Here is a 13,033-nt window from a genome sequence, read left to right as displayed (position 1 = left end):
TACCTTCAGGTCAGGGAAGCACTTCATGCTACCTGCTGGCAAAATTCCACGTTTTTTTTCATACGTATTTCTTAAATTTTAGTTTTGAATATGACTTACTGTTTATAGCTCCTGAGAAAATTGAAATTGGGGTGCTTCATTTTGAATCCTAGGTGCCAGCAAGATTCAGAAGAGCTCTTGAAACTAGCAACATCTATAAGTGAAACCTTGGAAGAGAAGGTGAATATTCAAAGTTATGGCCATCAAAAAAGGTGTAACATATATATATTCTATATATTAATATTCTCTTACCTTTCAGATCCCAGCTTTGCTGCTTATTGACTCTGTGACAGTAGGCAAGTTACTTGAATTTGTTCTGCTTTAGTTTATAAATCTATAAAATAGGGTTAACCTACCTCAGGGGGTTATTATGAACATTAAGTGATTTAATTTTGTGAATACTTAGAAGAGTATATGGTATATAGTAATTAGTATTTGCTGTTGTTGCTATATTTTTAGTATTAATATTATCTCTTCTGATTTACTTAGTTTGTTAACCCACTGAAACTCACTGTATAAAGTTGTAAGCTTTCCTATAAATCATCTTTTATCCATTATATATTTATATCTCTTAATTGCATTTTGCACATCATGTTTGGACATTTCACCTAGAAAATGGCTTTTTCGTGTTGTGATGCCAGTGCCTGCTGGCCAGTAGTTTCATTTTAGCAGATACCAAAATAGCGGTGTTTGTGCGATTAGTTGAAAATTTTATTGTTTTTGTTATTATACTATAAAAATGAGGGGGAAATGAAAAGTCTTAACATTAGTAGTTAAGTAGAATGTGATCTCATATTTTGCGTGATTAAACAAAGAAGGAAGTAATGTACTGAAAACAGTGAGTCATTAACCACAAGTTAAAGACCTTGTATGCATATTTAGTGGTTACAGAAATGTGTGAAAAGCTAGAAATAGATTAATAAAGTCTGTGATTAAAAGGAAGGATATGATTAAGGATTCACCTGGTTTACTGAGGTAAAACTTAAAGAAAATTTCACCCTTTTCAGGTATACAGTACATAAAATTCTGTATACCGTTCAACTGTACACAGTTAAGTCAAAGTGTACAGTCTTGTATCTACCACCACCATTGAGATTTATAAAACATTTTCATAATGCCAAAAAATTCCCTCATGCCTCTTTATAATCATCTCCCTCTACCCCAACCAACCCATGCAACCAGTATAGTATTGCCTTTTCCTTACAGTGTCATGTAAATGGAATCACGCAGTATGTAGCCTTTTGAGTCTGGATTCTTTTACTAAATGTAATGAATTCGAGTTTCATCCATGTTGTTGCATTTTCATTCCTATTTATTGTTGAGTAGTATTCCATTGTATAGGTATACCAGAGTTTGTTTTCCCCTATAGCAGATAGTGGACATTGGGTTTCCAATATGAACAATTATGAATAAAGCTCCTACAAACATCCATACAGATTTTGATGTGGACATATGTGTTCATTTCTCTTGGGTAAACACCTAATAGTGTATTACAGAGTCAAATGATAGGTATGTATTTAATTTTATAAGAAACTGCCAAATTGTTTTTGCAGAGTAGCTGTACTAGTTTTGCATTTCCACCAGCAATGTATGAGAGTTTGAATTGCTCTGTATTCTCTCCATAATGGTGTATTACCTGTTTGTTTGATTTGAGCCATTTTAAAGTGTGTATTTTGGTTTCTTGTTTTGGTTTTAATTTGCATTTCATGGATGACTATGAATTTGGTATCTTTTCATGTGCTTATTTGTCACTCCTATCTCTTCTTTGATAAACTGTTCTTTCAGATCTTTGTTTTTTAATTAGGTAGGCTGTTTTCTCATTGATTGAGAGAGTTCTTTATATGTTGTGTGTATCAGTCCTTTATGGAATACATGTTTTACAAATATTCTCTTCCCATTCGTGGGTTGTCTTTTCATTTTATTACAGTGTCTTTTAAAGAGAAGTTTTTAATTTTGATAAACTTCAGAGTATCAGTTTTCTTGTATGTGGCTTGTACCTCTTTTTAAATCCAAGGTCACAACTTTTGTCCTGTGTTTTCTTTGAGAATTTTTATAGTTTTGTGAGTTCATTTTTGTATACATGCAAAAGTATAGGTCAAGTATACATAACTTACATTTTTAATTCATTGGGTACAGTTTTATACTTTTATGAGTTTTCTTAATACCTTGCCAGGCATAGATTAAGGTTAATTTTTTTTGTATATGAATATCCAGTAATTCTAGCCCATTTGTTGAAAAGATAATTCTTTCCTTATTCAATATTCTGGGTATTCTTTGTCAGTAATTTATTGAACACATGTGTAGGACTACTTCTGAACTCAGTGTAATCTTCCATTGGTTGTTTCTGTCCTTTTGCTAGTACCATCCTATCTTGATTACTGTAGCTATATGATAAGTCTTGAAATCAAGTTTGGTCTCTGGTATATTTTTAGAAAAAGCTCAAAATTATGTTTTTTTCTGAGTTCTTACATGTTTTAAATATTTTTGGTAGCCTCCGTGCTTGAAAGACAATTTGAATATAAAATTCTAGGCCTTACTTTCTTCAGTGGTATCTTACTTTGTATCTTATTGTTGAGAAATTTGTTGAGAAATATGATGCCAGCTTAATTTTCTTATTCCTATAAGTAGTCTGGTCTTTTTGCCTTGTGACTTTGTATATTTTTTCATCTGTAAACTTTAATAATTTTACCTGGTTATATCTCAAAATTGATCATTCAGTCCATTTTCCCAGGTATACCATAAACCCATTTTGATACATAGATTCAGATTTTATTTATTTCTTCCGCTTTTGGTGGAGGGGAGTGTTTGCTGGTGAAATGGATTATTTTGGTACTTAGTTATTAAACTTCTCATTCAAGGTGAGGTTTTTTTTCATGTTTGTTTTCCCACATCTCCCAAATGTTCATTAAGGGTATATAATTCATTCGGTCAAATTTCCTCTGCCTTTGTGATTAGTTTGGTGGAGAAGTTTTCAGTAGCTGAAATGTTTTTATTCTAATTTTCTGTTTCTTTCTTTCATTGCTGTGATACAGTAAATTGGTTTTTCTGCATTTTTTTTGGTTTAAGGTAAGGATTTTGGATGCTGTTCAGATTACTACTTCTAAAATCCCTATTCTCTTAGGATACTGGGCTTTCTTTGATGAATGCTTTTTTGGGGTTTTTTGGGTTTCTGGTTTAGCTTGTTTGTTTTTGGAGGGTAGGTGCTGGTGTCTTGTGGATGGATCTGTTTGATTTCTGCCAAAACCTTAACTTCCTCTCTTACTTTTTGTTCTGCGTCAAAGGTTGTCGCCCTCTTTCTGTTTACGTCATTCTCTCTCAGATAAATTCATTCACCGTAGTCAGTGCTGAGATCTGCTAGATTTCATGTTTTCAGTATTTTTTGCACTTACTGTGGGGCTTTCTGTTTTCTCAGAATGGTTTGTCACTGTTAGGCCTTTCATTCTGTTTTCCGTGGTTACACATTTCCTGCTCTCTGTGCAGCCTTGCAATGGTATGGTGTCAGGAAGTAGTTTTGTTGGAGTTTAGTACTTACTTTTCTATTTACAGGTAATTTGAAGTTCATAAGGTTCTGATTCTTAGTAATACTGAAACTCTGCCACTGGTTTATTTGTCTCCTTGTGGATACATACCTGTTTTTAGAGATTGTGTGGGGAAGTTCAGATTTAAGCTGTTGTCATTATCCTAAGGCAACCAAATATTCCCCAGATTTGGCTGTTTGTTAATTTAAAAATAATAGAATCTTAGGAGATAGTGTAACCTAATGGTAAGTTGGACTTTTGGGGTTCAGATTCTATTTGATTAGCTATAAAATCTTAAGTGAATTCCTTTTTCAAAGTTTCACTTTTCTAATTTGTATAATAAAATTATATTTTCTAGGGTTATTTTGGAAATTACTTGTGGGTTTAATACAAACTGACAGTAGGTGCTCAAATTACCTGCTTCTATTCGCATTCTCAATATTAAAAATTTGCATTTTTAATATTATCACTACCACCAGTATCTCTGCATTCAGAAATGGCACAGCTTAAGTGAAATCATAATCTGAGTTGAGTTTAGTACTAAGTAGTTGAAAAATAATGAAATCTAGAACACTGAAATGGAATATAAAATTCCATTTTTATGGAGTGGGTGGAATAATAAGTAGATAATAAAAGCTTTCACTGTTTCCCCCTAAATACACAAATAGTGTTATTTTACATAGGATTTCCAAATCAGTTGAGCCCTATTTGAATCTTAAGGTTAAGATTAAGGTTACTGGTATTGAAAGAATAGGAAGAGAAAGAAAAGCCAGAGCTCATGAAGAGATTGTTCTCACAAATAAAAAAATGGTGCTAATAGCTTCAGAATCTAATTCTCCAATATTTGCTTAAAAATACTGATATATCAGTCTTTTTTCCAGAAATAACATTTCAGTTTTTAAGTATGATAATGAGAACTTCCTGGTGATTGGTTCTTAAATTAGTATGAAAAATAGCAATTACTTTCATTTTTTTTTCTAATAATGTTTATTGCCTCATTATTTTTTACGCCTTTACTTTTTATTTACCACTTCAAGCACAAACTGATAGCTCCTTATCATTTATTATGGGTCATTTTGTCTTTATTTTCTTTTATTTAGGATCGAGTTTTTCCAGTAGTTTTCATTAAAACACTTTTTTAAAAATTCTGGTTATTTATATATATTGACTGACATCACAGAACTAACTAGTCTTTAACAAAAACTGTAAATGGTAGATATTCCAGTTAATCTTAAATCTTGCCCTAGTGTAACATAAGATTCAAAAAGCAAAAATGGGCAGTTACTGGTACAGAGAAATACTGCTTATGGTAACTAACATGCAATTGGATCTTTTATTATGAGATTGGAACTTTTTTAGGACTTAAAATCTGTTTAGTAGGGAAATTGAGTAACTTTTTTAGAAGTTAAGCTACAATAATTTAATAATTCTCACACTAAGCCACTGAAATTTTGAGTGTCTTTGTAAAAACTGTTAAGATTATTGTCTTTCATGGATTGTGTTTCAGCCAGAAGTAAATGCTGACATTGTGCATTGGCTCTCTTGGACTGCTCAAGGTTTTTTACCCCCACTTGCTGCAGCAGTAGGAGGTGTTGCCAGCCAAGAAGTATTGAAAGCCGTGACAGGGAAGTTTTCTCCGTTGTGCCAGTGGGTTAGTTCTGTATTTTAATATTTTTTTATACTTAAGGTTGAATTTCCCTCTCATACAATGAATGTTTGTTATGAATTATAATATTAATATATTATAAGCAACCATAAAATATTTTTTGATGCATGAGTTAGATGTGATATGCCACCAAAATTTAATTCTCTAATTGAAACTGACAAGATCATTGGTTGAGGCTATTGGAATATAACTCAAAGTTGCATTCTAGGATATATTTCCCTCACTCATTTGTGAGAGTGAAGGAATGAATTTTCTACCCTTATACTTAGTTTCTAGTACTATGACCTTAGCGTTCATGGGTTCTCAGGACTTTTAAACAGTTCCATGGAATCTTTGGGTATCAGGAATCTTCAGAATCCCTTCCTAGGTTTAAACTAAAGGTAGAAGCATGGGAGTGGTGTAAATTTGAGGCCTATACATCTAGGGTAAAAACATCTCAAGAAGGAATAAAAAATTGTTCTTTCTGTTACTAAAAGGAATAATTGGCAGAGGGTATCAAAAGATACTCTTTAGGCCCTTTCCTTTTTGAAAACATTTTAACATTTTGAATGTAACATTTATCTTTTTTTATGTTTTAAAAAGTATCCATATAATGCTATTTTGCTGCTGAATTACTTGGTTTATTTTAACACAGAGTGCAAGTTCAATTGTAAATGTCTGGTTTAGATACAGCTGTTAACAGTATGGGGATTATAAGTTAAATATATTATTGGGATTCTATGTTGTTATAATTAAATAAACAACCATTTAGTTATGTTCAAATTTAGCCACATAAGTTACTTAAATGAAAATGAGTGTGAATTCTTTTTTTAATCAACTTTAACTTGGTATTTTTTTAAATGCTAAAATTGTGGCTTCCTAAATCATTTCTTCTGTGGTATATGTACTTATAAATGACATAATATACCCAAGCTGGAAAATAAAACAAAGTAGGTACTTTCTTATTGAAAAGTAATCAGATTACTTATTCAAATGTAGCTGAAATTGAATGGGGATTCCAGAGTTTTTGTGTAATTATAAATAGATTTGGAGGTGAAATTTCCTTTTGTTTGTTAAAATTAGAATATATCATTTTTAAGATGGGTAAGTGACATGAATCAAATTATATCTTTTTAACAGTTCCTTAAGGTTTAACCATTGTTTTAATGAAGTAATATAGGGATGTATATTGTATAAAAAGCAGTAATTTTTTTAATGTATTGTTTTACTCAGGATTGGCATTTTTATCATTGTTTTCCTTAATGATTATTAAATAACTAGAGAAGAGACAAACTACTTTTTTAGCAACTTGATGTTTATACATAGTAAGTTGTGTTTTTATCTTCTACTTTAAAGTTATACATCGAAGCAGCAGATATTGTTGAATCCCTAGACAAACCTGAACGAGAACAGTTTCTCCCACGGTAATTCTGAAATTTTTCTCGCTTTTTTCTTAGTTGAATGTTTGTAAGAGACAACCAGGTTAAAAGAGTTTTTACTCGAATATGCAATTATTTTAGATTTCTTTTGTAACTTCTTGATTTCTGTAGTCATTTTTTTCTCTACTTAGAGGTTAAGTGTCACAATAATGCAGTATCTCTTAACTCCTTTATAAATAATGAATATGAAGTTTTAAGTCGTATGCTGTGAGAATAGTTAGCATTCAGAATACCATTTTGAGAATATGGACGCCAAAATTCTCAACAAGATCCTAGCTAATAGGATCCAACAGTGCGTCAAAAGGATTATCCATCATGACCAAGTGGGATTCATCCCAAGGGTGGTTCAACATTCGCAAAATCGATCAGTGTGATACATAATATCAACAAGGAAAGAGTCAAGAACCATATGATCCTCTCAATTGATGCAGAAAAAGCATTTGACAAAATACAGCATCCTTTCCTGATTAAAACCCTTCAGAGTAGAGGGATAGAGAGTACATTCCTCAATTTCATAAAAACAATCTATGAAAAGCCTACAGCGAATATCATTCTCAATGGGGAAATGCTGAAAGCCTTTCCCTTAAGATCAGGAACATGACAAGGATCCCCACTCTCGCCATTATTATTCAACACAGTCCCAGAAGTCCTTGCAACAGCAATCAGACAACAAGAAGGGATAAAAGGTATCCAAATTGGCAAAGAAGAAGTCAAACTGTCTCTCTTCGCAGATGACATGATACTCTATATAGAAAACCCAAAAGACTCCACCCCCAAACTACTAGAACTTATAGTGCAATTCAGTAATGCGGCGGGATACAAAATCAATGTTCAGAAATCAGTTGCATTTCTATACACGAACACTGAGACTGAAGAAAGAGAAATTAGGGAATCGATTCCATTTACAATAGCACCAAAAATCATATGATATCTCGGAATTAACTTAACCAGAGACATAAAGGATCTATATTCTAGAAACTACAAATCACTCTTGAAAGACATTGAAGAAGACACAGAAAGATGGAAAAATATTCCATGCTCATGGATCAGAAGAATAAACATAGTTAAAATGTCTATGCTACCGAGAGCAATCTACAATTTCAGTGCCATCCCTATCAAAATACCAATGACATTTTTCAAAGAATTGGAACAAAGAGCCCTTAAATTTGTATGGAACCAGAAAAGGCCCCGAATCACCAAGGAATTGTTGAAAAGGAAAAACAAAGCTGGGGGCATCACGTTGCCAGATTTCAAGCTATACTACAAAGCTGTGATCACAAACACAGCATGGTACTGGCACAAAGACAGACACATAGACCAATGGAACAGAATAGAGAACCCAGAAATGGACCCTCGGCTCTTTGGACAACTAATCTTTGACAAGGCAGGAAAAAAAATCCAGTGGAAAAAAGGCAGTCTCTTCAATAAATGGTGCTGGGAAAATTGGACAGCTACATGCAAAAGAATGAAACTTGACCACTCTCTCACACCATACACAAAGATAAACTCCAAATGGATGAAAGACCTCAATGTGAGACAGGAACCCATCAAAATCCTAGAGAACATAGGCTGCAACCTCTTTGACATTGGCCACAGCAACTTTTTCATGACACATCTCCAAAAGCAAGAGAAACAAAAGAAAAAATGAACTTGTGGGACTTCATCAAGATAAAAAGCTTCTGCACAGCCAAGGAAACAGTCAAAAAAACTAAGAGGCAGCCCACGGAATGGGAGAAGATATTTGCAAATGACACTACAGATAAAAGATTAGTATCCAAGATCTACAAAGAACTTCTCAAACTCGGTACACGGGAAACAAATAAATCAAATCAAAAAATGGGCAGAAGATATGAAAAGACACTTTTCCAATGAAGACATGCAAATGGCTAACAGATACATAAAGAAATGTTCAAAATCATTAGCCATCAAGGAAATCAAATCAAAACCACATTGAGATACCACCTTATGCCAGTTAGAATGGCAAAAATGGACAAGGCAGGAAACAACAAATGTTGGAGAGGATGTGGAGAAAGGGGATACCTCTGACATTGTTGGTGGGAATGCAAGCTGGTACAGCCACTTTGGAAAACAGTGCGGAGGTCCCTTAAAAGGTTAGATCGGTAGCAGAAGAAAGGAAAGAAGAAAGAGGGGGTAAACAGAAGGGGGAATGAACCATGAGAGACTGTGGACTCTGGGAAACAAACTGAGGGCTTCAGAGGGGAGGGGGCTGGGGGAATGGGATAGGCCGGTGATGGGTAAGGAGGGCACGTATTGCATGGTGCGCTGGGTGTTATACGCAAGTAGTGAATCATGGAACTTCACATCAAAATCTAGGGATGTACTGTATGGTGACTAACATAATATAATAAAAAATTATTATTAAAAAAAAAAACAAAAAAAAACCCAAAATACCATTTTGAATTTAGATGAAAACAATTACTATCAGCAACTTTTATTTATATCAGTCATTCTTCATCTTTTTGAGTCACAAATCTCTGAGAATCTGATAAAAGCTTATGGATTCATTCTCCCCAAAATTCACATAACCCAAAGTTCTGCATTCAATGTCAGTGCATTAACAACTCCAAAGCCCTGCCATAGATTTCTCTAGGAACCTTTATTAAAAATCCCTACCTGGGATGCGTGGGTGGTGCAGTCAGTTAAGTGTGCAACTCTTGCTTCAGCTCAGGTCATGTCCTTAGGGTTGTGAGATCAAGCTCCACATCAGGTCCACATTCAGTGTGGAGTCGGCTTGAGATTCTCTCTCGCATCCCCCCTCCCACTCATACCCTCTCTGTCTCTCTCTCCCTCTCTTAAATAAATGAATACATCTTTAAAAAAAAAAAAATCCCTCCCTTACTTGATCTCAGGATCATGAGATCCAGCCCAGCCTCAGGTTCCACTCTGGGTGTGGAGCCTGCTTAAGATTCTCTTTCTCCCTCTCTTCATCCCCCTCCATTCATGTGTGTGTGCTCTCTCTTAAAAAAAAAAAAAAATCCCTACTTTAGAAAATTGTCTTTTCTAGATAAACCTGGAGTCAGCTTTACTTAAGTCATTGGATATAGGATATTAAATGGAGAAAGAAAAAACTGATTTCTTAATGGGGTTTTGTGTTTCAAATAAGATACTTTTCTTTTAGATTGGAGGAAACTCAGAGTATTCTATTTAAAGTACAACATTAAATTGGTATTAACAATAGTAAAACTAATTTTCGTAATGTTTTTATGCCTTTCTGGTTTTTGGTGCATGTTATTTTCCTCAGAGGAGATAGATATGATGCCTTACGAGCTTGCATTGGAGACACTTTGTGTCAGAAGCTGCAAAAGTTGAATATCTTTTTAGTAAGTATAAATAATGATGACAATAAATCGTACAAACTGCTATTGTGTATCCTCAAATTCATTTATTAAAGTAAATTTGAGTCTACGTGTCTACAATTCCTGACACAGTAGACATTCAGTAGAAGTTTAAGATAGGCCAGATCCATTCTGCTGCCTGTTTTTGGAAATAAAGTTTCATTGGAACACAGCCAAACCCATTCATTTATGTATCATGTGTGGCTTCTTTCATGCTATGATAGCAGAGGTGAGTAGTTGTGACAGAGACCATATGGCCTACAAAACAGAAAATATTTACTATCTCACCCTTTACAAAACATGTTTGCCAAACCCTGCTGTAAAGAATTAATACATTCAAAATTAAAATATGAGTAAGATAAGCACGATAAGTTTTGAAAATTAAGTGATTTTCTAGAAGTACATTAAAAATTGGATTTGGGCTGGGTTTGTGGGGTGGTTTTTTTTTTTTTTTCATTTAATTTTTTTCCTACATATGAAGGAAGATGTAGGTAGAATCTATCTTTCTTAAATCTTAAGTAGTGCATTGGCAGGATATCTCTCCCCAGTACCAAAAAACTCCTTTTCCTGCCATTTATGGGGGTTTTTTAAATTATAATCAGTGAAAATACTGCTGATTTTGTAGTAATAGTTTTTAAAATAATGTTTTGCCTATCAGCAGCTGTTGCTGAGCTATAGAAATTCTTAGAATAGGTAGCTTCATCAAATGAATTTTGAAAATTACCTATAAACAAGGAATCTTTCATCAAAATGTTGCACTGATGTTTTGTGGTGTTTGTTCCTATCTCATAGAAATAATTAGCTCAGTTGTTTGCTTTTGTTGGAATATTAAAATGTCTTCTGTTTAAAGGAATTGTAAATATTATTCTTGAATTGTAAATATTTTCTTTTCCTTACTTGATTTATACATTTTTTTCTTTAAAACAGTTAAAGTAGCATAATAAACTAGTTATGTATTCTAAAGTAAAATGAATCACAAATGTTTGAATTATTTAAAAAATTATATATATATGTATTAAAAATTGGCATTTGAAGAAAGTTAAGATTTCCCTGTCGTAAGTAGTCTTAATTGTATTTAATCTGATATATTTCATTTTTCTTCTCTGTAGGTAGGATGTGGAGCCATAGGCTGTGAAATGTTAAAAAATTTTGCTTTACTTGGTGTTGGTACAGGCAAAGAAAACGGAATGGTAAGATATAAATCCTTGAGAGTTAAAAGTTTATATTTCTGTTGCTCATTTTTTTTTTAAGATTTTATTTATTTAATAGAGAGAGAGAGTCAGCAAGAGAGGGAACACAAGCAGGGGGAGTGGGAGAGGAAGAAGCAGGCTCCCAGCAGAAGAGCCTGACATGGGGCTGGATCCCAGAACTCCGGGATCATGCCCTGAGCCGAAGGCAGACGCTTAACGACTGAGCCACCCAGGCGCCCCATGTTGCTCATTTTTGTACTATATTTGACTGCATAGATCTGAAATACTATTTTTTAATGAGAGAGAATTATGCTAGAAATTGGAAGATTCTGATTATATTCTGACCACTTTTCAAAAATTATGTGTCCTTGTGGCAAATTATTTTTAATTCTCTGTTCCTCAGTTTCTTTCTCTAATACTATGAAACTGATATCTTTACTTCCTACCTCATCATGTAATTATGAAGATCAAATGTGAAAGGGGTTTGCAAACTATAAAGCACATTAGAATTGTTATTTCTATTAAGATTCCTTATTAATTATTAAATAAATCTTTAAGATGGGAGAAGCTAACATTAGAAAAGGGCAGAGTTCTCAGATAAAGTTACAATTAGTGATTATCAAAAGAAAAGGGAGTAATACAAATTTTAGTGTACAGTTTAAATTCTTAAGATGATAAATATGAGTTAATTGGGAAACCATGTCATATATTTAAATAAAAATATATTTCACTGACTTGTTTTGCCTTTAATATATAAACTAGCTTCCAGAGCAGTGATTTCATAGATTTATCATGGTGACTAACAGTAAGTAATGAAATGACTAAAGTTTATATACTAGTTCACATTTTATAATTATATTAACATTGTCTTAATATTCCACTTAAAAAGTGAAATTAAGAAAAGGTATTCATTACTATCACAGTTATAGACAGATATTCTTACATATATATTTTTCCTGCTTAGCATTTCCTAAATTGTGTTTCACAAGCCACTATTAGTTCTGGTGGTTTTAAAAGGTATTTCTAATTAAAAAAAAAAAAAGGAAAGAAAGAAATCTTGGTAACCTAAGTTTGGGAATCCCCTGAATATCTTAACTCCTTGGAAATTCATAATGCATATCAGCATATAAAGATACTATCATAAATAATCCTACTGATTTCAGGTGACAAAACATAGTAAGTTAATGTGCACAGATCTCTATCCTGCAAATACATAGACTTGCTATATAAATTATTCTTTCTTATAGTGTTTACAAATGTAGCCAAGCTAACTGAGAAGAAGGAAGGAGAAATCCTGAGGTTCCAAGAACCAAGAGAGATATTAATTCCTGAGCTAAAAGCTGTGATTATTCACAAGGATTTCCATCTTGAGTATATGTCCAAAACATTACATAGAAAAGGAAGTAACATGAGAAACTGTTAACTAACAGGATGTACCACACTGGTGTGTGGAATCCAAAATTATAAAAACTTAAAGCAGGGAGATGAATATAACAAATAAGACCATTGAAATCTCCAGAGCTCTGACAAAAACAAATATGAAACTGCATCATGGTGATACTTTAACACCAAGAGTACATAGAACTATGCAGAGAAATTAATGTCCATTCAAGACAATTCACAATAAAAAAATGACAATCCACCAGAAAAAAAGTACCACCTGGAAGAATAATCAGCCAATGAAAATAGCAGAATTAGCTAAGAGCTATAGATAACAGGAGTGCTACAAATAATAGAGGAAACAAACTTAAAAATAAAGTTTAAAATGACCAAAGGTAAAAAAAAAAAAAAAAAAAAAAGAGGAATAGAAACGAGAGGGGGAAAGCACTAAAATTTTTACAGAAAA

General features: G+C 33.1%; 1 protein-coding gene across 1 annotated transcript in view; it reads left to right on the top strand.

Annotated features, from left to right (window-relative positions):
• Positions 1 to 13,033, top strand: part of UBA6 (ubiquitin like modifier activating enzyme 6) — an 85,691-nt gene that overhangs the window by 45,473 nt on the left and 27,185 nt on the right. Inside the window, exons 13-17 of the mRNA XM_026508984.4 lie at positions 153 to 219; positions 5,065 to 5,208; positions 6,559 to 6,626; positions 9,904 to 9,982; positions 11,107 to 11,187. Of these exons, the coding sequence (XP_026364769.3) occupies positions 153 to 219; positions 5,065 to 5,208; positions 6,559 to 6,626; positions 9,904 to 9,982; positions 11,107 to 11,187 (439 nt within the window). The remainder of the gene's footprint in view (positions 1 to 152; positions 220 to 5,064; positions 5,209 to 6,558; positions 6,627 to 9,903; positions 9,983 to 11,106; positions 11,188 to 13,033) is intronic.

The sequence above is a fragment of the Ursus arctos genome, unplaced genomic scaffold (assembly GCF_023065955.2).
Source record: "Ursus arctos isolate Adak ecotype North America unplaced genomic scaffold, UrsArc2.0 scaffold_9, whole genome shotgun sequence".
NCBI lineage: Eukaryota > Metazoa > Chordata > Mammalia > Carnivora > Ursidae > Ursus > Ursus arctos.
The sequence above is the reverse complement of the archived record's forward strand: the minus strand, read 5'-3'. Positions and strand labels throughout refer to the sequence as shown.